This window comes from Babylonia areolata, chromosome 3 (genome assembly GCF_041734735.1).
Source record: "Babylonia areolata isolate BAREFJ2019XMU chromosome 3, ASM4173473v1, whole genome shotgun sequence".
Lineage (NCBI taxonomy): Eukaryota > Metazoa > Mollusca > Gastropoda > Neogastropoda > Buccinidae > Babylonia > Babylonia areolata.
The window spans coordinates 26,078,523-26,105,717 of NC_134878.1; the positions used below are offsets into that span (position 1 = coordinate 26,078,523).

Genomic DNA, 27,195 nt, shown 5'->3' on the forward strand with positions numbered 1-27,195 from the left:
CAGCCGTGGCGACAGCCTACACAGGAAATTTATGGAAAGCCAGATCATCTTCCGCCTTGGCAGAGTGCAACCCACTGGAATCAATGTCAGAGAGTGAGACTAGTTTTCGTCTCTTCTTCTCCCTCCCGTTCCCCTTCCCTTCCCTCCCATTCCCCCCTCCCCACAGACAGCCCCTCCCCCCCCCTGCCCCCCACCCTCTCCCCTCCTTCCCATCCGCCCTCCTCTCCTTGCGCCCCACCCTCATCTTCCTCCCACCCCCACCCCCTCTCCTCCAACAACACAGTGAGCAGAGCAGAAGTTTCCAGCCATTGAGATGTACTCACCTCTTCAATACAGGCTGCTGAGACCTGCCAACACTTCTTCACCTCTCCACTTGACAAAGAGTTTAGGACTCAAAACGTCGCTTTTATCTTCATCTTAAGGTTCCTTTGATTTTAAACCATTTTTTACCATTTTAACTGTTAGACATTGTTTTTCACTCACTGTGTGTGTGTGTCCCCACAGTTCCGTGTGCATGCCTCAGTCTACTACCCCCTGCTGTGTGAGACCATGATGTTTGACCTGAAGCTGGAGATCCGCTCCATCCTCAAGAAGTTCTTCTGCCGAGTGGGGCCCGCCTTCGGCGTCACCGCCAGGACATAGCGACATATAGTGTGTGCATGCCCTGCCTTTGATGCGACGGCCAAGATACAGCAACATGCAGCAAGAGCCCGCGGGGATGTTGGTGTGCATTGAGGGCTGACGTGATATTGTGTGCATTTTTGGTTTCTCTGACTGTTGTGTAAAGGGAGAGAGAGAGGATGATGAGATGGTGCGGAGAACGGTGGGTGTGTGGTAGTTCTGGTGGTATGCATTTTGATGTGGTTGCTTGAGTGTGTGGGTCCCTTCAGACGAGAGAGAAGATGAAAGATTGGTTGGATATTGTTGTTTGTTTGTTTGTTTTTTTTATAAAGGAATGTGTGTGTGTGTGAGTTTTCTTTGAACAGTGATACATTCCAGGCTGGTTCTGCAGATGTTGGCCTTGCTTGCACCCCACCTTCTCCCCCAGCTGTCAGGAGTGGTGACACCCCATGAGTTTTTTTGTTTTTTTTTTATTAACAATTATTGTTTCAAAAAAGCAATACACCAGATTTTCAGAATGACAGGTCAGTATTTATTTTCACAATATTGAGTTCTCCTTCTGAGTTCATTAGCTGGAACTCTCACGTTCTCGTATTGACAGGTGGGATTTTATGTGTATAGCCATTTTTATCCTGCCACGTCAGCAGCCTTACTCCATTTTCGGGCATATCTTCGATTCAGTCAGTTACCAGTACCTGTTCTGACTCCACCCGTCTTTAGTGTCATTCCAGAAGCCATAATGTCAAGTTTTCTTGTGAGCGTTGGTCGTTTTGGTATGGTATCATAAGAACATATTCAAGGACTGTAAAAGCATCTCGCTAGAATCCCAGGCGAGTTGTTTCAAATCAAATTTAGCAGGAAATATTCCAGGTGTACCTCCATCAGCGTCCTCACCTGGCTGTGTGTTTGCCAGGCCCTTGATGAAAGAGCTGGTGTTACCTGGCCTCCATGGCTGTTACAGTATTAGAGCTTTCATGCTTCATTACGGTTACAAAGTTTGGTGACATGATGATAATGAATGGTAAAAAGGTATTTATATCATATGCTGCTTAATCTTGTCCAGAGACAAATGAAAGCACTTTGGCACGCATGCACAAGAGATTAAGACAAAACCCATGCTAAAAGAAAGCTGGAGAGACTGGATGGGAAAGAGGAGGGAGAGCTCTTTCACTGTCAGACTTCACATGCCTACCAGTGGTGTTACCATCTCCAGTCCATGGTTTTCATTCGGATGTTGAGAGGCAGAGTGTTCTGACTCATCAGATGTGTTGTCCACAGTGAGTGAAGTACTGATTGTTTTGTGAAGAATGGGACAAGAGATGTGTGACCTTTTTAACGCTAGGGAGGCCGGTCAGTGATGTCACAGTTTTTTAACCCTGAGTGACTTCCGTGATTAGAACGTCTTTTTTTTTCTCTTCTCATTTACAGGCATGAGATTTTTCTGACTATAGTCAGATTTCCGATTGAAAACTGGCTCCAGAGGCCATTTTTTAGTGTAAATCCGTTGAGAAAATCAGGAGGGGTGGGGGTGTGAGTTTTTTTTCCGACCAACGAATGTTGCACGAATGTTGTCCGACCGATCAACAAGATAGACGCACAGCATTTGCTAAAATGCCCCATGTTTGGATAAGCGAATAAGCGAACCAATTGAGAATAGTGTTCCGTTGCTCCTGTCATCTTTCAGCTTATCTGTATTCAATCGGGATTCCAAAACTTCGCTCGCTAGCTTCACGACTCTTAAAAATCACTAATTTCGTTTTTGGCCATAGGGCTTTGCCACCTTGGACCCTGGCCAATTTTCAGAGGAAACAATCACCCAGCCTCACACACACACTCACACAAAGAGTTTAACACACACACACACACACACACACACACACACAGTTGCATTTAAAGCAGTGTACATACATGCACACACACGAACTTTAACTCTTTCCTCTCAAGTCCCGCCCAACCCCCATTCTCAATCTCTTTGTCTGTGTCTGTCTCTCACATACACAGAAAGTTGCACTGAAAACACACACACACACATGAGACAAGATTTTGAAAATAATGTCCCCAGGGCTGACTTCCACAGGTTTGAAAGCAAAAACACTTTAGTTTAGGAAGAATTGGACTGATTTTTTGTCTTCTGTGGGTTGGAATACCTCAGCAGCATTGGTGGCCCGCAAGTGCAGATTTTATGGTTTGAAATTGAGAAAAACCTTCAGCTTCAGGGGTCTTCGCCCCCACACCCCCACCCCCACTGGGGGGCCGCAGAAGGCCCCCACCTTTCAGACTCAATCACAATTTCCCAATCTCATGCCTGATATAAAATATCGGTGTTTATTTTGTGTGGGTGGTACCAAAGGCCGACTGATCGCCTGCTTCAAATGTGGGCTGACGAGAGATAGAAAGATGCAGATGTAAAAATTGCCAACTTTTTTTTGCAATGATTTTCAAGTGTGTGTGTGTATGTGTGTACACGCCTGCAAGGGGTAGGAAAGAAAGAGAGGGGTTGTGGAATCCCATCATTGTGCTTGGATGTGATAGGAAAGCAGCGTGATGTGATGTGTTTCTGTACAGCCGTGTGTGATGGAATCCTGTCAGTCCTGCTCGGAGAGAGACGCTCGAACACGCAGCCTGTGTGATATCTGTGTACATTGCCTTTCCACTCGGCTAGTCTCTCATCTGCTTCACACCTCTCACCACCGTGGGAGAGGGAAACCTCTATTGTACATATACTTTTTTTTTTTTTTTTTTTTTTTGCCTTTCGCTTACATTCTATTTAAGAACTTTAAAAAGGGACATCAGAACTCCACTCTTGACCGTGTTACATTTCATTTCCTGTTCGTGTTAAAACTGCATTGTTCAACAAGGTTTAACTATATCAGACATGTAGACTAATAGTAATGCACACAACATATCCAAGGTCTAGACTTTATCTTTATTTTCTTATAAACAGATTAGTTTCATACATTTTGGGACTAACATCAACTCTTTCGTAAGCTTTTAAAATCCCCACACATTTCTGAAATAGGACAAAACAACATAAATGTGAAGGTTACAAAACTGAAGAGGTTTTAAAACAGTTCCATGTCAACTAGTATTTCTACAACAGTACTTTTTTTCCGTTATAAATTGAAATCATCTGAAAATTAGATAAACAGAAAACATCATGCAGCACCATTGCTGTCATCTCAGGAATACCTGGCATGAGGGTTTTCTGATCCGTCTAGTGACGTGTGATAAATGGCACCTCATGCAACAGTCATGTCCGCCTAGGGCTTGATGTATGTGTGATTTGGGACATTTGTGGTTGTTTTAAATTAATCAGCTTGTTCAGCACACCTGAACATCTGTTTTCTGGTTGGTTCATGTGTAGTTGAGTGGGAAACAGAAAAGTTTGTGTTCAGTCCAAGGCATTTTTTAATTTCTCTTGTGCTTGTAAAGTGTGTATTGCAAGAATGATATGGAGTGGAATTTAGTTTGTCCTGTCACACATACTGGTGATCGTAGAGCAAGAATGATAGTGTGTAAACCAATGGAGATATTTGGGTGGTGCGTGTGTGTGCATGTGCAAATCATATTGTCGAACATGTAAAGAATACTATTGGCTTTTTAAAGTTTTCTTTTTAATGCTGAAAGTCGTAACCTCATTTGTGCATGCTTGCATTGTTAGCAGGCCCTGTTTTGCGTCCGCTTCTTGTCCGGAGAAAAGTCACCGGCTTTTTACACCAGTTGCTGTTCAGTGCAGTGTCTGCTTCAGCACTATGTCACACCAGCTGTTGTATGTCATCCGGTCTTTTTTTTTTTTATTGTGGGTGTGGAGATGAATGCATAACCGACAGAATTAGGCAAGTGGCATGAATCTTTGTGTGAAAAAAAAGTGCCTGTGTGTAAATCTGCCTGACTGTGTGGAAGAAAACCGGATTACAGATGAGTGTAGAGAGGTAGTGAATGCTGGACGGTTTGAAAAAAGTGGGTGTGATATAGAAACCTCTCTGTAAAGGACATAAACTATATTATTAAACTTCAAGATTATTGTCAGACATGAAGATTTGTACATCCCGCACAATACAAATGTCTGCCTTCGAGGGTCATCTTGATAGTGTGCTGTCACTTACATTTGTCACATTGTCAGTTGTTGTTTTTTCCAGTCAGAAGTGGGTAACTGGGGCTGACATTTATTTATCTTTATTCTAGCAATGTTGATAATCAATATTGATGGGCTGCACCTGATGTATTTAACATACCAGGATAGGGAGTGCTGTATGTAATGACATGTTCTGTTGTTGACAACAATAAAAAATGAACAAAGAAAAAAAAATGGTGTTGTGCATGCTGGTAGTGATTCTTGTTCGTAAGTTAGAGAACATTGTGCTGTATTCTTTCAGCACAATTTTCAACAGGACAATGAGCTTTGAATGGAACTTTTCATCCAATACACAAACACTTGAAATATAGCAACTTTTCACTTCCAAGTCTTTTATTGCATCAGTTCATTCATTCATTCCACATGCATAAAAAAAAAAAATGATGATTTACACACCAATATCAAAACTGAAAGTGGAGGAGAAGAAAAAAAAAACCATGGCAGGGGTAATGACCGTAATTTGACACATCATTTTGGGGACTACTCGGAGAACAGGTGTTCATGCTTTTATCATATTGCTTTGAGACAAATAATATAAACCCGTCTTGAGAGCATTTCTAGCTCAAGAAACTTTTTTTCTTCTTTTTTTTCTTTTTTGAGGAACTTTAAGATGTTTAAGATTCTGAAACTTAATTCAAACTATTCTCATTTGTGATACATATAAACATAAAATGATATATCCTCTCAAAATCAAATATATCATTTTCATGTCTGGTGAAAGAGTTGTGAAATTACACATCTTTCTGTGTATTCTGAACAGTAGTGTAATCCCCTCTTAGATTTCTATTGCTTGACACTGGAAGAAGTCAAGACCTGATTTAAAAAGAACATGATAAAATCTATTATTGTTGATTTCTTCATGATTTACGTCACATTTTAATTCCATTTTTTAACTAAAACTTGAGCACCTCTAAATTTTGCGTTCTCATCTCACACAGAAAGCATACATTTTGTACAAAATGACTCAGAAAAAGATCAAATCAAGTAGATAGTCAACAAAGTAGACCGACATCATGCACTCGACAGTACCACACTCATTCCAGTCATCACACAACTCGACAACACACAGAACGTTGGCTCACTTTCACTCTCTGTGTTCAGCATCAGCACTGACAGCGCTCGGCTTTGAATCATCGTCCCTCTCACTCCACTCACTTTCTGGGACAACACCTTTGTCATGGTCACCTTGCAGTGAGTCAGACACAGTGGACGCTGTGTGGTGGTCTTCGTTATCACCTGCCTGCTCATTCTTGGCCTCTTTCTCTTCATCTTCATCCTCTGACACTACAGACTGCAAGCAGACAACAAAGGAAATTTCATATTTTCATTCACACATTTTAAAAATACATCATCTTTTTCCCCCCCAAGAGCCATTTCAACAAGGCCATAACCTTCCGAATGCTAAACATGTGGACCCCCCCCCCACACACACACACACCTCTCAGTACTGATCAGCATGAACACCAAGCTAAAAATGTACCAGAGCTATCTACTTTGTACCCTGCTGTGTGGCTAAGAAGCTGGAGGATGACAGAGTGATCTAATACAGTTGTCCACCTTCCACACAAAAAAACTCCAAAGAATCCTGTGAAACTTCTAGCCCAGTACCATCTCCATTCAACTACTACTCACCCAGTGCAGTCAACAGAACATGGAGACCAGAATCATGAGAAGGCAATGGAAATGGACTGGACACATGCAGAGAGAGTAAGGTGACATCGCCCGCACAGCCCTTCACTGGGCACCAGAAGGAAGAAGAAAGAGAGAAAGGCCAAAGAACACCTGGCACAGAAGGAGAACTGGAGACAAAGAAGGAGAACTGGAGACCCTGAAGCATACCTGGGGAATCTTCAGAGACTGGCCCAAGATTAGCAATTCTTCATTGCTGCCCTACATTTATTTATTAACACGTCTTGCTTAGCACATATTCTTGAAGCTCTATGCTCTTTACACTAGCACTGAAAGCGTTCACTCGAACACCACCACCCCCACAAATATACATATTTAAAACATAAGAGAAGACAATTAAAAGAGATCATGCCATAAAATGAATCAAGTAATGTATCATATACAAAAAATCAACATGAAATAAAGACTCGTGACAACAAGTGAACAACAAGGCATAAGTACATTTGTAAAATGTACTTCATGTACCGCTATTATCAAACAGTACGCAAGTGAACATCGCAGGTAACTACCCCCTTTGACTGCACTGTTGCAGGACAATGTGTGTCCTAGAACACAATGTGCTGTGCTGTGCTGACGTATGCTGTGTGACAAAATACCATGCTCGCTCTCTTTCACTCAGCAGAACAGAAAAGCCGTCTGCTACTAGACAAGATGAATTCACTCCCTTGATACTCCTGGGATGGTGGTGAAGTATATTGGACAGTGAGTGAAACGGGGGTGCGAGGTGCACTAAGACCTGTTCTCTCTGTTGTCTCTTTCCCTGCATGTGAGGTTACCAACAAGTCCATTGGAGTATGATATGACCTGGTGTGTGTGTGTGTGTGCGTGTGTGTGTGCATGTGTGTGTGGTGTAAGTTGCAGTATATAAAGATTATTATTTCTGGGTGTTGACAGTAGGAATGCAGCATGCTGATATAATACACTTCTTTTCTGATGGCTTCAACAGTTTTGGAGGAATAACTGAACTAAGATTAAAAGCTTGATTTTTTTTCTTCTCAGCATATTGCTAAAAAAAAAAAAAAAGTGTCAGCTACGAAAGGATACAAGTGAATAAAAACTGAAGTAATAAGAAAAAACGCATGAAGCTGAACAAGACTATTCTGTACCACAGCAGTATGGGTACCTCAACATCTGTACAATTCATTATGACTACACCTCATGCACTGACAACACACTAACATGTATTTATATGCCAGCAAAAACAAAAGTACAAAACCACACTCCAACCAACACACACACACACAACACAGAATAGGACCAACTTGTAACAACGCCGACAGGTGTTCGGCCTGACTGGCCAGCTCCAACAGTTTTTCATTCTCCTCTTTCAGCGAGTCCACGCTCTGATGGAGCTGTAACAGTGCACACAGCATCACCCTGATCATCACTGTGGTCATCACACAACATCACACTGATCATCACTGTGGTCATCACACAACATCACACTGATCATCACTGTGGTCATCACACATCACACTGATCACACAACATCACACTGATCATCACTGTGGTCATCACACAACATCACACTGATCATCACTGTGGTCATCACACAACATCACACTGATTATCACTGTGGTCATCACACAGCATCACACTGATTATCACTGTGGTCATCACACTGATCATCACTGTGGTCATCACACAACATCACATTGATCATCACTGTGGTCATCACACAGCATCACACTGATCATCACTGTGGTCATCACACAACATCACACTGATCATCACTGTGGTCATCACACTGATTATCACTGTGGTCATCACACAGCATCACACTGATTATCACTGTGGTCATCACACTGATCATCACTGTGGTCATCACATAGCATCACCCTGATCATCACTGTGGTCATCACACATCATCACACTGATCATCACTGTGGTCATCACACAACATCACCCTGATCATCACTGTGGTCATCACACTGATCATCACTGTGGTCATCATACATCACCCTGATCATCACTGTGGTCATCAAAGATCACACTGATCATCACTGTGGTCATCACACAGCATCACCCTGATCATCACTGTGGTCATCAAAGATCACACTGATCATCACTGTGGTCATCACACAGCATCACACTGATCATCACTGTGGTCATCAAAGATCACCCTGATCATCACTGTGGTCATCATACATCACCCTGATGATCACTGTGGTCATCATACAGCATCACCCTGATCATCACTGTGGTCATCAAAGATCACCCTGATCATCACTGTGGTCATCAAAGATCACCCTGATCATCACTGTGGTCATCACACTGATCATCACTGTGGTCATCATACATTACCCTGATCATCACTGTGGTCATCATACAGCATCACCCTGATCATCACTGTGGTCATCACACAGCATCACACTGATCATCACTGTGGTCATCACACATCACACTGATCATCACTGTGGTCATCACACATCACCCTGATCATCACTGTGGTCATAACAAAACATCATCCCGATCATCACTGTGATCATCACACATCACACTGATCATCACTGTGGTCATCACACAACATCACCCTGATCATCACTGTGGTCATCACACATCACACTGATCACCACTGTGGTCATCACACATCACCCTGATCATCACTTTGATCATCACACAACATCACACTGATCATCACTGTGGTCATCACACAACATCACACTGATCATCACTGTGGTCATCACACACCATCACACTGATCATCACACATCACACTGATCATCACTGTGGTCATCACACAACATCACACTGATCATCACTGTGGTCATCAAAGATCACACTGATCATCACTGTGGTCATCACACAGCATCACACTGATCATCACTGTGGTCATCACACATCACCCTGATCATCACTGGTCATCACACAACATCACACTGATCATCACTGTGGTCATCACACAAAATCACCCTGATCATCACTGTGGTCATCACACATCACTCTGATCATCACTGTGGTCATCACATAGCATCACACTGATCATCACTGTGGTCATCACACATCACTCTGATCATCACTGTGGTCATCACACAGCATCACACTGATCATCACTGTGGTCATCATACAACATCACCCTGATCATCACTGTGGTCATCACACAGCATCACACTGATCATCACTGTGGTCATCATACAACATCACCCTGATCATCACTGTGGTCATCACACAGCATCACACTGATCATCACTGTGGTCATCATACAACATCACCCTGATCATCACTGTGGTCATAACAAAACATCATCCCGATCATCACTGTGGTAATCACACATCACACTGATCATCACTGTGGTCATCACACTGATCATCACTGTGGTCATCACACAGCATCACCCTGATCATCACTGTGGTCATCACACATCACACTGATCATCACTGTGGTCATCACACATCACACTGATCATCACTGTGGTCATCACACAACATCACACTGATCATCACTGTGGTCATCACACAGCATCACACTGATCATCACAGTGGTCATCATACAGCATCACCCTGATCATCACTGTGGTCATCACACAGCATCACACTGATCATCACACAACATCACCCTGATCATCACTGTGGTCATCACACAGCATCACACTGATCATCACACAACATCACACTGATCATCACTGTGGTCATCACACATCACACTGATCATCACTGTGGTCATCACACAACATCACACTGATCATCACTGTGGTCATCACACAACATCACACTGATCATCACTGTGGTCATCACACATCACACTGATCATCACTGTGGTCTACACAGGATCATCCTGATCATCACTTAGTCATCACAAAGCATCACCCTGATCATCACTGTGATCATACAACATCACCCTGATCATCACTGTGGTCATCACACAACATCACACTGATCATCACTGTTGGTCATCACACAACATCACACTGATCGTCACTGTGGTCATCACACAGCATCACACTGATCGTCACTGTGGTCATCACAAAGAACTAACTGAACACAGTGTGTGTGCTATTCCACTGAGCATCTGACAGCACACAAAACAGCTACTTTCAAGTCTAGCCTTAAAACCTCCCTCTTTCCAGTGTACCCCACCCCTTCTTCTTTGACCACAGTCTCTGTAGTTTTCTACCTACGTTTTTTTGTTTTTTGTTGTTTTTTTTAAAATAGTTTTCACTTTTGTCTTTCTTCCCTGGAAATCCGAGACTGACAATCATGTGGATAACTGGTATGTAAGCGCTCTTTGCTCAAGATTCAACGCTATATAAATATTTTATTACCATTGTTATAACTAGATTCAACGCTATGTAAAAGTATTTTATTACCATTGTTATAACAAAGTGAACTTTTTTTTATATGCAGTATCGCACTGAGCAGCTGACTTACCAAACCACAAGGCAAAATAAACAACCTGTGTAACAGCACCTTGTTAATTGTGCAACTTCACACATGTTACATAAGCCAAATAAGCCAGTGGGGTCTTCTAACTTTCAGTCAGTCAACACCTCCCAGAATTGTGCTTGGGACATTGGTTAGCCTGGGTTGTCTTATGCAAGAAGTCTCAATCTTTATTATTATCATTTTTTAAAATTATCATTAAGTTGGGTTTTTTATACATTATTATTAAGTCCAGCTACCACTTGCCCCACACACTCACCAACCTCTGTGCCATGTGAAGCACCATGTGAAGCACCACACTGAGCGCCATGTGAGCACCACACTGAGCGCCATGTGAAGCACCATACACTGTATGCCATGTGAAGCACCACACTGAGCACCAAGTGAAGCACCACACTGATCACCATGTGGAGCACCACACTGAGCGCCATGTGAAGCACCACACTGAGCGCCATGTGAAGCACCACACACTGAGTGCCATGTGAAGCACCACACTGAGCACCATGTGAAGCACCACACTGAGCACCATGTGGAGCACCACACTGAGCGCCATGTGAAGCACCACACACGGAGTGCCATGTGAAGCACCACACTGAGCTCCATGTGGAGCACCACACACTGTATGCCATGTGAAGCACCACACACTGAGTGCCATGTGAAGCACCACACACTTACTGATCTGTTTTCCTCCAAAGTGTCATTGAGGGCCAGCCGTCTCTGTTCTGCCACCTCCTTCCAGTAACTCTCTGGCACCGGTTCTGAAAGAGTACAGTGCCAACAGTTTTATTCACAGCCAACATTGGGGAATGTTTCAGTTGGTACGCTTGTAATATAAAGGTGCCTCAAGAAGTGGAACATCTAACACTGAAAGTTTAACTTTTAATGTGCTGCCTCAGCGTACGTTGTTTAGCCTGAATGACATGGTATGTATGTGTGCACCCAAAGACATACATGTTTAGTATTAGAATTATTTTAGATTTCATCTTCAGCCAGATCATTACATTACACACACACGCAAACACACACACAAACACACACACATATATATATGAATATACAGATATCATGCAACAATACATGCTCATGGACATACATATTCATGCACCACGCATGTATATAACAACACCAAACCATTTATACTCAGTTTTAGTTTCAGTAGCTCAAGTAGTTTCAGTCACTGCGTTCGGACAAATCCATATACACTACACCACATCTGCCAAGCAGATGCCTGACCAGCAGCGTAACCCAACGCGCTTAGTCAGGCCTTGAGAAAAAAAAAGACATAAATAAATAATAGATAAATACATTATAAAAAATTTTTTTTTAAACTACTACCACTACTAATAATATGTATAAGGCGCAAAAACGTGATGAAGTCAACTATAACTAATAAGCGTACATAAATAAATAAATAAATAATAATTATAATATAAAAAGTAGTAATAATAATAATAAATAAATAAGACAACAATGATGATAAATAAGCAAATAAATTTAAAACAGGGAGACACACATTCACACATACACCCACATACGCATAACAGATATGCACCAAACATGAAGTTTCACAGATATGAAAGCTCAAAAACACACTGCCTACCTTTGACCATCAGTTCATATGCTTCATTCTCTTCCTCCCCCACAAGTGAGCAGTCTCTCTTGCCAAGGTCCGTGAGACGCTGCTGTATCAAGTCCTCCAACAGACTGTCGTCAGTCTGTGTCTCTTTGTTTTCTGTCTCGGCCACTCTGTGTCTGTCACTGCCACTGTCTGTGTGACTGCTGTCATGGTAAAGCTTGATTTGTCCATGTGATGGTCGGAACTTGGTTTTCTCTGATGACTTGCCATGTCTGGTCTGATGAATATCAGAAATAAACCATCAAGATTTTTTCACATGTCATTTTAAAGTCTTAACTCCCGAGAGCAAGGTTTCGGTTGCGCATGCGCACTAGAGCCTATCCATAAAAGGGAAAGGGGCGGAGTTTATCTATAAAAAGCGCGAGCACGTGTCCGGTAGGTTAGTAGATCGTCATATTTCTCTCCGTTTGCATGTTTTACAAACAATGTGGTCGTTTACGGTTGCAAACGTCGAGGGGCTGTCTGCATGCTTTCCAATTCTCACCGGACAGTACCACGTGCTGGTGCTATTTTTATCTGACAGACACGTCTAGCGCAAACACAAACGGCTCTAGCTCCGCCCCTTTTCTCTGCATTCAAATTTTGTATTACGTGTAGCTGACACATTTTGTACTTTCCAAAGTCAATTCAGGTCTAGATTGGAAGCTGCTAGGCAAATCTCGCTCTCTGCCATAAATGAAGCCAAACCGTAGCTTTATTAGGCTTTTATTTTGAATAAACCTTCACCGACGTCACAGTGTCAGACTCTGGTGAGAAACTGGCTTGATTCAAATCGCCCGCCATTTAGTCCGGTTCAGGCTTTAAGAAGCTAGTATGTTGCAAGACTAAAAATAAAGATACAATTTATGTTGCAAGACTAAGCATAAAGATACAATTTTAAAGGAATTTGATCTATCATCAATGTATCATTTGTGAAAGTGTAAAGGTCAATGGGGCAATGCCTTTTATGCCATTCAGGATGTCTCTCTCTCTCTCTCTCTTTCCACACAAACACATTCTCACACATAAACACACACACATACTATAGAACATCAGAAGGGGGCCTCAATAACATATCAAAATCAAGATTATCATTATTTGGAATACTATCAAAAGACCAAATAAGACTGAACTATAAAAAAAATTTTCAAAAAACAACAGCAATATCCACATTTTTTCCCTGAAGGTGGAAAGAGTAGCGTTCGCAAAAAGCCATGGATGTTCACTCTGCCAGTCACGCAGAGGGGAAGAAATGTGGATACTGCCCAAAATACAAGCAAATCACTAAGGAGTGTATCAATAAAAGAAGTAAACAGACTTACATGTGTCAAGCCAATGCCCACCAGCTCTGTTTCATCAAGGGCTGACTGCTGTAACGTTTGCAGAGACTTGCGTTCTGGGCAGTCCTGCTGGCAAAAAATATCAATTCTAAGTTGAGAGTGAGACCTACCTTTCCAACCTTAAAAATTTTCAGCCCCAAACAAAGTGAAATGACAGCTTTCTGCACTTTGCTTGGCAATAACTTAGTATAATTAAATCAACTTATTACAAGCAACATGACTGGAACCCTCCTCCCTTTTTTTTTTTTTTTTTTTATTAATATATTATATCTTTTTGAGGATTACAAGGGGTAGGGAACAGGACAGGTAGACAAAAGTGCAGCTGGAGCAAGACATGTAGCATACATGTGAAAAATGTTTGGTGTTTGTTTTGTGTGTGTGTGTGTGTTTTGTTTGTTTGGCTTTCTTGTTGTTGTTTTTTGGTTTTTTGTTTGTTTGTTTGGGGTTTTTTTGTGTGTTTTTTTGGGGGGGTTGGTGTGGGGTTTTTTTGTTTTTGTTTTGTTGTGTTTTTTTTGGGGGGAGGGGGGATACAAGTTATACACGACAGTAACAAGGTTACTAGTGGTCCATGTATTTTGCAGGTCCATACATTTTTGCTAAACTGTCAAGGTCAAACACCGTCATGATATGTACATGCATTGTGCAGCAGATTCGTCAGTATGCATGCCCACACTGGCTGCCCATGATTTGGGCCTATGGACCCAAGACGCGTCAAGTTCGAGCATCCCACTGGTGCTGTTTCAGTCGCAAGGAGAAAAAAGCGTGCACAATTCCTTCCATGGAGTGACCACAATCATTCTTTGGTTATAATCTGATCATATCATGATTTCCGCTACGTCACACAACTGCCTTTAAAAATAAAATAAATATAAGGCCAGATATCCCACTTTCGCACAAACCCAACGCGTTTGCCTTGAAAAGTATGGATCACCGAGTCTGAAGGATCGAAAGTGGTGAGTTTTCGACTGATTTTGGAGACATTATTGTGTATTTTCCAGCTTAAACGTTAATTTCTAAAGATTTGATTGTACCTCTTGTTCGCACCCAAACGTCTTTTGAGGCTGCTTCGGGGTAGAATGGTTGACAGGCAGTGCGATAGCTTCTTCCATCGTAGCCATCTTTGCTAAGGGTGATCGTATTTGCCGCGATATCTCTCTCGACGCTCTGTCGGCTATGTAAACAGCAGATGTGAGGTACAACATACAGTGCGCCCTTTCATGCATTTAGTGTCCAAAACCTTTAATTATTCATTTGGGATTCAGTGTGAATCTCCAAAATCCAGTCTCTCTCTGTCTCCTCTACTTAGTCTACATAGACGTGCTCTGAAATTAGTTTTTACTTAAATCTTCTTCTTTATCCTTTACCGTAGACTATGCCCTGTGGTGGTATTTTCAGTTTCATTGAAATCAAGATGAAACTCAAGTATAAAAAAGCAGTTTTCATGTTCAAAATAATATCTGGTTGTGCTCCAATATCAATTATTAGTTCCTTTCATTTTATATTAATCGCCATGCTCATGAGTTAATGCTGCCTCTTCCTCATTTCGTCCATGAGCCTTTTTAACTGAATCACTGAGTCCAGACTTACGTCACGTCACGTATTCTGCCGCTGGCGGGTTTGCTCTGGAACAATATTCCATCCTCTCTGCATAATCACGCCTCATTTTTATCTTCTTTTTTTTTCTTTTTTTTTAATTCTTTAATCCACATCATTCTTATCAAATGGAGTCAGTTGCCACCTTCAAATGATTTTGATCGAGATTCTCTCATCCTCAGTCTTGCTCTGTGTCAGTCTGTCTGTCCTGACTGTAGGCATTGGCATTATACTGAGACGTGTATATGTTTACGCATGCCGTGTATTTGAGTGTATCCGAATGTCCCGTGTGTATTTCATCATCATTATCATTCTCTCTCTCTCTCTCTCTCTCTCTCTCTCTCTCTCTCTCTCTCTCTCTCTCTCTCTCTCTCTCTCTCTCTCTCTCTCCCTGAGTCTGTGTGTGCGTGTGTGTGTGTGTGCCAGTGTGTGTGTGTGTGTGTGTGTGTGTGTGTGTGTCAGGGTGTGTGTGTGTGTGTCAGTGTGCACTACAACCATGTCACATACTCATATTATACATTGTTGTCATGCCGGAATGCAAATATTATGATTATGTACTTGTAACTGTTTACTGTGCATTTAAGTGTATTCACCGGCGTCTGTGTTTCTATTTTGTATTTTGATTTCATTTCTCTTTGCCCTAGAGAGGGCTGGATGTGGGACTGGAAAAAATCATCATATGCATGCTCAACTGTTATTCCATGTCACTTCCTGTCCCTCTTTAAAAAGTTCGTTCGTTCTTTCGTCAGTTCTGTCTGTCCGTCTGTCTGCCAGTGTCTGTCTGTCTGTCTCTCTCTCAGTGCCACGCACTCTTATTTCCTCCCTCGATCTCTGTATCTTGCTACCCGGCACGGCGGACTTTACAATATTTATAAATCCGTGCTATGGAGCCCCAGTTTGGATCTGAATAGGCGTCCACTGTGAAAAGCACTAGCCACAGAGGAAGACAAGAAGAGTCACTACTGGCTGTAGGGCCTATCTACAGAATCTCTTCACAGACTCGGACAAAGGGAAACAGCCATCCACAGAGAAGTTCTCAGTGGGGCCACGTTATCCACACCAGTCTCAGGAAACGTAGGAATCTCACCACTAAAGCACAACGGGAAGCTTGTCAGACAGATCAACAGGCACAACTTCTGAACCAACAGTTCCAGTCACGGGTCTTCAGCTCAGCTACCACCTACACTGAGGAAGAATTTGCTGCAAAATGTCAGTTATCACCAAGGCCAGCTATATATATAGAGAGAGAGAGAGAGAGGGAGAGAGAGAGGGAGAGAGAGAGAGAGGATCTTGACATCTCGGTTCAGGGCGTGGAGAAACTGCTCCGCAACCTCAGTGAACCCTCACAAAGCTTGCCGTGCGGACCCGACAACTATCAGTCCACGAGTACCCCAGACACTCGCTACTGACAGAGCTGGCACCCGCCCTGACCCTGATCTTCAACTCTTCCCTCCAGCAAAGACCGGCGAACTGAAGTTGCTCAGGACTGGAAAACAGCGCATGTCACCCCCGTGTTCACGAAGAGAGAACGCTACCATCCTGAGAACTGCAGACCCATCTCACTTACCTGCATCGCCTGTAAAGTCATGGAACACATCGTCAGTCGTCAGTCACATCGTGCGCTACGTAGAAGATAATGGCCTTATCGTCCCAGAACAACATGGCTTTCGGCGAGGTAGGTCCTGCGAAACCCAGCTCCTCGGACTAATCGACGAGCTGACCAGTGACCTTCAGGCAGGAAAGCAAGTCAACCTGGTTGTGATGGATTTTCAGAAGGCCTTTGACAAAGTCAACCACAGCTTTCTGACACACACAACTGTCACACTACGGGATCAGGGGCATGGATCGAGAATTCCCTGAAAGACCGACAATAAGCAGTCGTTATAGAAGGTGTGGTTGAGCTTAATCTCAGTGGTTTCAGGAGTTCCCCAAGGCTCTGTTCTCGGTCCAGCATTGTTCCTTCTATATATCTACGACCTGCCCAGCCAGATCATTTCCAGTGATAGACTCTTTGTAGACGACACAGTTTGCACAAGAAGATCTTCGCAAGTTGGAAGTGTAGAGGAAAAAAGGCACCAGCACGCCTTACAAACTTCTGCGAGCTACACACACACACACGCACGCACGCACGTACGCGCGCGCACACACACACACACACACACACACACACACACACCTACCTCTCAGTAGACAGCCAGTACGGCTCTGTCCCCAGTTCCCTATCTCAGTGGCAGATGTCAGTCGAGCCCGCCCCAGCAACTGACTCCCAGTCCCGATTCCCTCCGGCAGAACCGGGCCGGAGTACCGCAAATACCCCTTCTTCCCACTGAAGGACCATCCCGGAGTAGAATGTGCTCCCAGACAGTGCAGCACCTGCCGGCACCCTTGGTATAGAGATATTCCTGCACCAAATCAGAACAGAAAGTTCAGGTAGCAAGGTGGTTTTTTGTTGTTGTTGTTGTTTTATTTTTTTTCAGGAATGTTTCCCCCTTCAGTGTGAAGTAATCTTCAACAAGATGAAGGTGTTCACCTGATCAGAACAGAAAGTCAAGTTCAGGTACGGCAAGGTGTTTTTGTTTTTGTTGTTGTTTTTTGTGTTTTGTTTTTCACTGGAATGTTTCCCCCTTGAGTGTGAAGTAATCTTCAACAAGATGAAGGTGTTCACCTGATATGAAGGAGGAAGAAGTGTCTCAGTGTCTCCTGAGCATGACTCGAGGCCGGAATAAATCTTGAAAGGCCGCTGCTCATATATCAAGGAGAATAAATTCTGTACACTGACCATGTCATTTAGTTTTTCAGTTTCAAATCTATGTGCTTTGCCGTGTTGTGGTAACACCATTGGCCTGCATCTTATTCTCATTCTCATCTGAATCCCGGCATCACACACACACACACACACACACACACACACACACCGTGACACACTGACACACACACACACACACACACACACACACACACACACACACACACGCCACACACACATACTACTGGCACCGCAGTGACACACACACACACACACACACGGTACACTGACACACACACAGAGACTGGATGCAGAACATACACTGAATTGTGTCATATTCTTTGGCTTTAGTGCAATATATGTCTGCTTTCATGGTCACAACGAATTTCGATCGAATTTCTGTCCATTCCCATGCCAGTGGTGACAGACATTAATGGTTTGTGTCACTGCATTAAACGCAATGCAGCAAACATTTAACGCGCACCATAGTACTCAGAACACACACACACACAAACACACACGCGCGCGCGCGCACACACACACACACACACACACACACACACGTGGGCATGCAGAAGAATGTATAAACATTCCAAGCAAACTGCAAGGATCAACTGTTCAAGGTGACCACGGTCCTTTAATGCACACACTGAAATACGCAGACAGTTTGAGTTGAAACCGTTAGCATTTGCTCCTCGGTGGATCACCACCTGAAGAATTTGGTGCTTGCGTCATCGTCTTCGGAAAGATAGAGATCAGTTGCAGCTGAATGCACGTTGCACAAACGACAGGGAATCCCATGACGTCAGCCATGACGTCACGACTTTCCCATTGAAGAGTCCAACATGGCGGAACCCATTGGACTCGTGCGAGAGTCTAGCCAGCCAACACCGTTCTTTTCACGAGCCACTCTCAGAACAGCGAGCAATATTATTGAGCTTTTGTTACACTGTTTGACAGTCGCCGAGCGTCCGAGTGCAAACAGCCGTGTAATGTGAACACTGAACCAACAGTAGCAGACGATAAATGGCCAGCAGACGACGGACCTTGAGTCTTGACGCTTTGTCGACCCGTCTTGGTGCATTGACAGAGACGAACGTTCTTTCACCAGGAAAGTAAGGGCGCTCGGAGCCACGGATTTAATGTGAATATCGGTTTTCGTTCCATGTTGACGACAGACTTTTATCTTTGTATTTTTTGCATTAATTTTATTGGAAAGGTAACGGAAGCGAGGCGATGGAATTCTATCAACTGCTTTCGGGATCTATATCGTAGATGGTTGTTTTAAAATAATAATTTAATTAATCGAAAAGAGGTACTTGTGAAACGGCTCACATAAACAAAAGAGAATGCTATAAACCAGTCACATATTGTAATTCATGTTGAGAAATCTCTGATTGTATTCCACCATTTTTTGTTTTGAGAGTTTTCTTTTGGTCAAAGCAACATTCTATGGCATTTTCAGTTTTCAGCAAGCATTTCGCAGTCGAGTGTGAGCAGTTTTCTAGTTCAGCTTTGACTTAAGTTTAGAGCACCCGCAAGACGCAGCACTCAGAAGAAAAAACATCACCGGGATTACGTGGAGTAAAACTGACCCTGCATGAGAGGTGAGAAGGATCACGGCTTTGGACCACGGAGAACAATGCCCAGTGTAACTAGAGACTGGCCTGAGATTAATCTTTGTATAGTTACTCAGTGGAGTGTGCACATGTTCACTGGTGTGTGGCCAGTCCTGTCCTGTCCTGCACACACGCTGAAGCAGGGTTGACATTAATACCGTGTCATTTACTTGGCAGTGACGCACATCTGTGATTTTAGACGAGAGATTAGTTGCCCACGCGTAAAACTAGGCTTTTGTCCATGCCTGCTATTGGCAATCTAAGAGGTAGATCTTTTGAAGTAGTCAGCACACAGAGTACAAAGCTTTCAGCCATGGAGCGAAGAGGCAGCGAGATGACACCAGATCAGAGCAGGTATATTCTGCATGATCCTGACTATGGAGGAGAAATTCTCAGCAGACTGAATGCTTTCCGCAGTGATTCCGTCTTTACTGATACTATACTGTGTGTAGAGCATGAAGAGTTCCCTTGCCATCGAAATGTCTTGGCAGTGAGCAGTCCTTACTTCCAAGCAATGTTCACCAGCGACTTGAAGGAGAGTCGTGAGATTCGTATTTCCTTCAGTGATGTTTCAGCCTGGACTCTGAAGAGAATAATTGATTACGCTTACAGTGGGCAATTAGAAATCACCCATGACAATGCTCAGGAAATGCTGGCAGCTGGTAATCACTTTGAGTATCCTAGCATTGTGGAAGCCTGTGCTGAATTTCTACGACGGCAGCTTCATCCTTCAAACTGTTTAGAAATGGAAAACTTTGCGTCTTTACACAATTGCACCAAACTCCAGCAAAGTGCGCACTCTTACATTTTAGAGAACTTTTCCAGTGTGGTGGAGTTTGATGAATTTCTGGAACTTTCTCTAGAACGGCTCAAGCTTTTCATCAGCAGTGATTTGATTGATGTTCGAAATGAAGAAATAGTCTACGAGGCAGTCATGAGGTGGGTCAAGTTTGATGTCGACGAGCGTCGCACTTACCTTCCTGAGCTTTTAAACAGTGTGCGGTTGGGGGTGCTTGACATGAGCAGCCTCAGACTGATTGAGCGGGATCCCTTGGTGTCGGGGTCGTCAGAGTGTTACTCCTTGGTGACAGAGGCCCAGCAGCTCAAGACATCCATGGAAGGGCAGATGGGAAAACGACGACGAAGCATGCAGGACAACCAGGTAAGGCCTTTGACATGTATGTGTGACCAGTATGAAGACAGGCATATATATCAGTTATCATGTGTATGGGTCTCACAACATAAAAACTTTAGGTGTACAAGTTACTGCTAAGTATGTGTGTGTGTGTGTGTGTTTGTGTGTGTGTGTGTGAACCTGCATGCACACTTGATATATGTCTATTTTTGTGTGTGTATAGATCAGTGGATCATGCTACTTTCTTGGGAACTGAAAGTGAGTGTTGGCTATGGGTAGAAGATGTGGGGAGGGTGAGCGTGTGTGTGAGAGTGTGTGTATACAAATGTGTGTGTACGTGTGTGTACAAGTGTTTGTGTGGATGGATGGTGTGGAGGGATGGTGCGTGTGAATGTGTGTGTACAAGTGTGTGTGTGTGTGTGTGGACAAACTTTCACGAAGGATGTAGGGAGAGGGTGTATGTGTGTGTGTGTGGGGGGGGGGGGGGGGGGCAAAGGGGCATGGAGAATGTGGGAGGAGTCAGTGTGTGTGTTGAGGGGGATATTATGGGATATGGGTGATTTATGTCAATGTTTCAATGGATAGTCATCATGATCAAACATAAGTTGACTGGTGCAGTGGTTGAATGGTTAGAGCGCTGGATTTTTGCTCAAGTTTTCTGAGATCAATTTATCCCTGGTTTCAGCACACCTGACAGGTTAAGAGTTAAGGGTGGAGATTTTTCTGATCTCCTTGCTCAACGTATACCTGCTGGTGCCTGAATCCCCTTTGCACACAAATAGGCATGTTAAAGATCATGTAATCCATGTTGGTTGATTATGGAAATTGAGAACATACCCTGCATGTACACCCCCAGCATGCAAACCCCTAGCATGCACACCCCTTAAAATGGAGTATGGCTGTGTACAGGCTTGGTAACGAAAAAAAAAAGTTCATACTTGATGTAAAAAGTTACAAATATATATATATATATATATATATATATATATATGTGTGTGTGTGTGTGTGTGTGTGTGTGTGTGTGTGAGTGTGTGTGTACAGGCATGGTAACAAAAAGGAAAAAAAGCTCATACTTAATGTAAACAGTTACAAATATATCTGTGTGAGTGTGTGTGTACAGGGGTGGTAACAAAAATAAAAAAAGCTCATACTTAATGAGTTAATCACTAAAAAGTTACAAATATATCTGTGTGAGTGTGTGTTACGAAAACCTGATTGAATGACAAAGGAAACGAGTGATGCAGCTCTGAGTTGGCTCTTCCCAGGTTGGCAGCCTGCAACATGTTTGTAAACCGCTTGGAGCTTGGTTTCTGACCGAGGATAGGTGATGGACATAAGGATCCATATCATCATCATCTATAAAATATTTATTTTCATAGATTGTGCGCATTATTTTTTTTCTCAACAGCTGCAACAGGAAAATGTTTTTTTTTTTTTATCAAATTGTCTTTGCATGTACTGATTGTAAGAGTAGAATTTCCCTTCTAGTTTCACTAGTTCAAGTGTTAATATGTACCATGTTGAGTCATACGGAGTACCATGTTGAGTCATACAGAGTTTTTAAGTATCCATTAGGATGGTGATCATACCTCAGTATCTTGTTAAAACTAATATTATAAAAGACCTTGAACTTTACAGGACCTTTCCAAAGAGACTGTTTTGTTTTTCTTATCTCAGGACTTTGCTAGGTCATGGAGTCTTGATGATAGTTTAGCTCTTATCAGAGTCAGAAAAGTTTCAGGGTTTTGGGAGAGTGTGTGATTGGTTCACTGTGTGCGTGTGTGTGTGTGTGCATGCGTATGAGCGTGCGTGCATGTGTGTTTCCTTGCAGCATTTGGTAAGCTCTCAAGGCCTTACCAATGTGTTGGGTCAAATTGTAGGTCAGGCATCTGCCCCTCATTCCTTTAAAAAAGAAAAAAAAAATGTTTTGAAAGCAGATGTGGTGTACATATGGCTCAGTCCTGTATGCTTTGACACTCCTTGAAACTGAAAACTGTGCATGCATGCAAGTGTGTACAAATCTAAGTTGAAACTTAAAATGAGTGAATAAGAACACTTGCAGAAAAGCTGATAAGTAATAGTAAACAACAACAACAAAAAAATCTTTTTTGAGTTTTGTTTCATACTAGGTATTTTGCATTTAATAGGAGTGCATCATTACATATGCCGCAGTGCAGAAATAAAAGAATTCATAAAGAATCAAGTAATGTAATTTCATTTTGTCATTTTCTTTGAAACAAATCAATAGTTAAGCAGTATTGTACTTGCACACTGCACACACATGCATATACACCCCCCTCCCCCCACAAAAATGCATGATATACGTGCGCTCGCACGCACGCACACACGCACGCATGCACACACGCACACACACACACATTCACACACACACACACACACACACACACACACACACACACAGGGAAGTTTGTTAACAGTTAATAACCCAAACAAATTTATTATAAGTATCCATTATTATTATTATTATTGTTGTTATTATTAAAGTAACATGATAAAATAGACAGTAAGTTTTGAATAAGATGGTTATGGTTAAGGAGAATGATATAGATATAATAGAATACCTCATGGAAGAAAGAGCTGACACCTGACCTACACCGATTATTCAACATGGACCCAGTGTACTGGTCAAGCCTTTAGAGCCTTTTTGTAGTTTAGAATGATGGGCTTAAGGTATGTACCTGTACTACTGAAGACACATTATCATGTGCATGAGTACATGCACACACACAGGCACTGTTGTAAGCTGGTAATATATGTATACAGCACTGTATTAGTGTATACATGTTCAGACACCTATTCACACAGTGGCTGAGACATGCATGCATGGACACACAGAGACACACAGAGAGACACACAGACACACAGAGACACACAGACACACAGACACACAGACACACACACACACAAACACACACACATACACACACACACACACACACACACACACACACACACACACACACACACACACACAGAGACTCACGCTCTCTCTCTCTCTCTCTCACACACACACACACACACACACACACACACACACACACACACACACACCACACACTCACTCAAACACACATACCATGTAAGGTCTTAGCCACTAGACTATTACAACTTAATAGAAGTATCAGGTACTGGGATAGGTCCCCTCCCCCACTTTCCTGGAATGGTTGCAAATCCCTTTTGGCCATATATCAATCACTTGAGGTTGATATACAAAAAAAGCAACATTCTCAAGGCCTGACTAAGCGTGTTGGGTTATGCTGCTGGTCAGGCATCTGCTTGGCAGATGTGGTGTAGCGTATATGGATTTGTCCGAACGCAGTGACGCCTCCTTGAGCTACTGAAACTGAAACTGAAACAACATGAATGTAACCCACACTCACATTTGCACACATACATGAAATTAAAAGCAGACACACAGATATTACACACACACACACACACAGATACACACAAACACACACGCACGCACGCCCCCCGCCCCCACCCCCACCCCCCACCCCTCCCGCACCCGCGCCCCCCCGCCCGCACACACGACCATCACCACCAAAGCTAAGTGAATGTGCATTTAAAGCAATCAAAACAATTTTAAATGATGAAAAATGTGAACACTGGCTGTCAAATTGAAACCTGTAGAAAGATTGCTGAGTCATTCTTTATGACAAGCCTGAAGGCGAATTTCTGTGCATTCAAACAATGAAGACAAAGTGATTGATTAGTTGATTGATTTGATTCATCATCATCGTCTATGCTACTTCCTCCTCCTATTCTTTTCTTCATTGTATTTATCTCCATCTCTTTTTTTTTTTTTGCCGTTGAATAAAAAAAGAAAAAAGAAGAAAAAGTGATCAACAGTTTAAAAGAAGCATTTCAGATATGAATAACTTAACATTTTGAGAAAAAAAACCCCACCTTTTTGACTTGAGTTGCATTGTGGTTTTTGTTTTTTGTTTGTTTCTGACAGTATCACAAAGCAGTTTTATCCTGCTTTAGATTTATTGTTGATTTATAAGTTTTAAGTTAAGTAATTATTGAAACATAATTCTCAACCATTTTGGTTTGTTTCAGTTCAACTTTTGGAGTGGAAAATGGTTGTAGAATAATAGAAACAAAACCATACATCCCTGTGTCACAGAGTGTGTGTGTGTGTGTGTATGTGTGTTTGTGTGTGTGTGTGTGTGTGTGTGTGTGTGTGTGTGTGTGTGTGTGTGTGAGCGTGGGTCTGTGTGTGTTTGTGTGTGTGAATATGTATTGAATATTTCACAAACATGTGGTTTTCAAATTAATTTTTTGCTCATCTAGGGTTTTGACCCTTTTGATATGTCTAATGGAAACAGAACTATTTATCCCTCTCTCTCTCTCTCTCTCTCTCTCTCTCTCTCTGTGTGTGTGTGTGTGTGTGTGTGTGTGTAATATTGCACAAACATGTGGTTTTCAAATTTTTGCTACTCACGTAGTATGGGTAATGGACTGCATGTGTACATTTGTGTTCATCTGTATGTCTGTACACGCTGTTTTCTTATAGGAGCTGTTTTGTGCTCATGGGTTCATGTGTTTATGGTTGAGTGTGGTTGATATTTTTTTGGGTGTGGTTGCATGTGTAAGGGCAATTGCAAGCATATTGAGTGTAACTTTACTAAGGGAAATGCGCTACTGATACAAATGTCTTTTAGTTTCATTATCATGATTATTATTGTGTTGTTGTTGTCAGGTGCAGCCACGGCCGTCGACAGTGGCCAAGGAGGTGGTGGTGGTGATCGGAGGCATCCCCCAGGACAGCACCTACCTGACTCAGACAGTGGAGATGTACGACCCGCACAAGGGCAAGTGGTTGCCCCTGCCGGATTTCCCGCAGCTCATCTCCTGGTTCTCGGCCACCGTGCTGCACAACGCCATCTACGTGACAGGTGGCATCCTCAACAGCCACATTGTGGCCACCACCTGGCGCTTCGACGCCGTGCGGCGCACCTGGAAGGAGATGCAGCCCATGCTGAAGCCGCGTGCCCACCACTCCTCAGCCGTCATCGACGAGCGGCTGTACGTGGTGGGGGGGCTGCGCTTTGAGCTCAACAAGCTGCTGAACATCGAGACCATCGAGTGCTACAACCCGGCCACCAACACGTGGACGGCTGCGGGGCGCACCATGTTCCCGCGGAAACAGTCGCAGCTGGTGCTGTACAACTCCACCATCGTGGAGGTGGGGGGGCTGCAGGGCGGGGACTGCGCCGTGGACACCATGACCAGCTACCACATCGTGGGCGACATGATCAAGCCCACGGGCGAGCAGTTTGTGCTGCCCCGCATCATCCAGTACGCCCAGATTGTGGTCATCAGCAGCGTCTTCTACATCCTGTGGGAGGACCGCAAGGAGTTCATCGCCCTGGATGCGGCCAAGCGCACCTTCCGCAGCCTGCCCTACCCCAAGTATGCCCGCAAGCACAGCGGCACGGTGGTGGTGCAGGGCAAGATCTACCTGGTCGGGGGGCTGATTGACTCCAAGCCCAGCCGCCTGGTGGAGTGCTTCGACCCCGAGACCAGCACCTGGACCATGGGCAAGGACCTCAAGGAGGGGCGCGCCATGCACGGCTGTGTCAAGCTGGAGATGAGTTAGGGGGTGGAGGACACCGTGTGATGTCGGTTTGTGCATGGCTTGAGGTCTGTACATGTCTGTGTGTGGTGTAGACAGGGCATCACCTGAATGGTCCAAGGCTTTGTTGGTTGGAGGGAAATTGTTTTGGATGGAATTTTTGGTTATGTTGCAAGAAATTGGATGAGACAATTCTCTGAACTTGGATTTGTTGTGGTTTGAGTGTCGGTGTTTGTGTTTGAGTAAGGTATACAAGATGAAACCATTCACTGAACTTGATTTTGTGGGTGTGGGGATGTGGGTGGGTGGGTGCGTGCGTACGTGTGTGTGTGTGTGTGTGTGTGTGTGTGTATAATGTGAGAGTGTTTCAACCAGTGCATGTTTTCCATCAGTGGACCATGTGTTCTGTGATTTAGTTAGAATTTAGTGACTGGTCCTGTCCATTTTCCTTGACTGTTTTGCAGGGTTGCTTTGGTTACCCTAGTTTTTAACACACAGTATTTTAACTTAATCTTACACTGTTACAGAGAATGACATTTAAATTATAATTATTACTGTTGATTTAAAAAAAACCATGAAGAAGAGTTTGAAACCTACATGGGGCTAGTTGAAACCTAGAGTGTGCTGGTTGAAATCTGCAGGCGGCTAATTGAAACCTAGAGGGGGCTAGTTGCTAGTTGAAACCTACAAGGGGCTAGTTGAAACCAAGAAGGGGCTA

The 27,195-nt window shown here is 43.3% G+C and overlaps 3 protein-coding genes across 7 annotated transcripts in view; 2 read left to right on the forward strand and 1 right to left on the reverse strand.

Moving 5' to 3' along the window:
• LOC143279887 (brefeldin A-inhibited guanine nucleotide-exchange protein 1-like) overlaps positions 1–4,921 on the forward strand; it is a 95,265-nt gene extending 90,344 nt beyond the window's left edge. For all 4 annotated transcript variants that reach the window (XM_076584180.1, XM_076584181.1, XM_076584182.1 and 1 more), the window contains one exon: positions 505–4,921. In XM_076584180.1, coding sequence (XP_076440295.1) covers positions 505–642 — 138 coding nt within the window. In that variant the 3' untranslated portion in view covers positions 643–4,921. The remainder of the gene's footprint in view (positions 1–504) is intronic.
• A 216-nt stretch (positions 4,922–5,137) lies between these two features.
• On the reverse strand, positions 5,138–14,914 carry LOC143280529 (uncharacterized). 2 transcript variants are annotated; one of them, XM_076585209.1, is made up of 6 exons: positions 14,811–14,914; positions 13,762–13,848; positions 12,425–12,677; positions 11,500–11,582; positions 7,708–7,797; positions 5,138–6,047 (listed from the first exon to the last, which is right to left on the reverse strand). In XM_076585209.1, the coding sequence occupies exons 1-6, from the start codon at positions 14,895–14,897 to the stop codon at positions 5,841–5,843; spliced, it is 807 nt and encodes a 268-aa protein (XP_076441324.1). In that variant the 5' UTR covers positions 14,898–14,914; the 3' UTR covers positions 5,138–5,840. The 2 variants fall into 2 exon arrangements, with proteins under 2 accessions (XP_076441324.1, XP_076441325.1); XM_076585210.1 differs by having other exon boundaries at positions 5,140–6,047; positions 13,762–13,845; positions 14,811–14,903.
• Positions 14,915–18,981: 4,067 nt separating this feature from the next.
• Positions 18,982–26,779, forward strand: LOC143279890 (kelch-like protein 21). The gene is made up of 2 exons (XM_076584192.1): positions 18,982–20,899; positions 25,602–26,779. Exons 1-2 carry the CDS (start codon positions 19,979–19,981, stop codon positions 26,499–26,501), a joined length of 1,821 nt encoding a protein of 606 aa, XP_076440307.1. The 5' UTR covers positions 18,982–19,978; the 3' UTR covers positions 26,502–26,779.
• The last annotated feature ends 416 nt before the right edge of the window (positions 26,780–27,195 follow it).

Bases quoted from the DNA above. Each gene is read 5' to 3' on its own strand.
- LOC143280529 (XM_076585209.1), bottom strand. From the start codon at position 14,897: ATGGCTACGATGGAAGAAGCTATCGCACTGCCTGTCAACCATTCTACC. The intron at 12,678-13,761 runs GTAAGTCTGTTT...GATATTCATCAG, and splicing joins TGGGCATTGGCTTGACACAT to ACCAGACATGGCAAGTCATC. The intron at 7,798-11,499 runs GTAAGTGTGTGG...GCACTGTTACAG, and splicing joins CTTTGGAGGAAAACAGATCA to CTCCATCAGAGCGTGGACTC.
- LOC143279890 (XM_076584192.1), top strand. From the start codon at position 19,979: ATGCCTGCTATTGGCAATCTAAGAGGTAGATCTTTTGAAGTAGTCAGC. The intron at 20,900-25,601 runs GTAAGGCCTTTG...TGTTGTTGTCAG, and splicing joins GAAGCATGCAGGACAACCAG to GTGCAGCCACGGCCGTCGAC.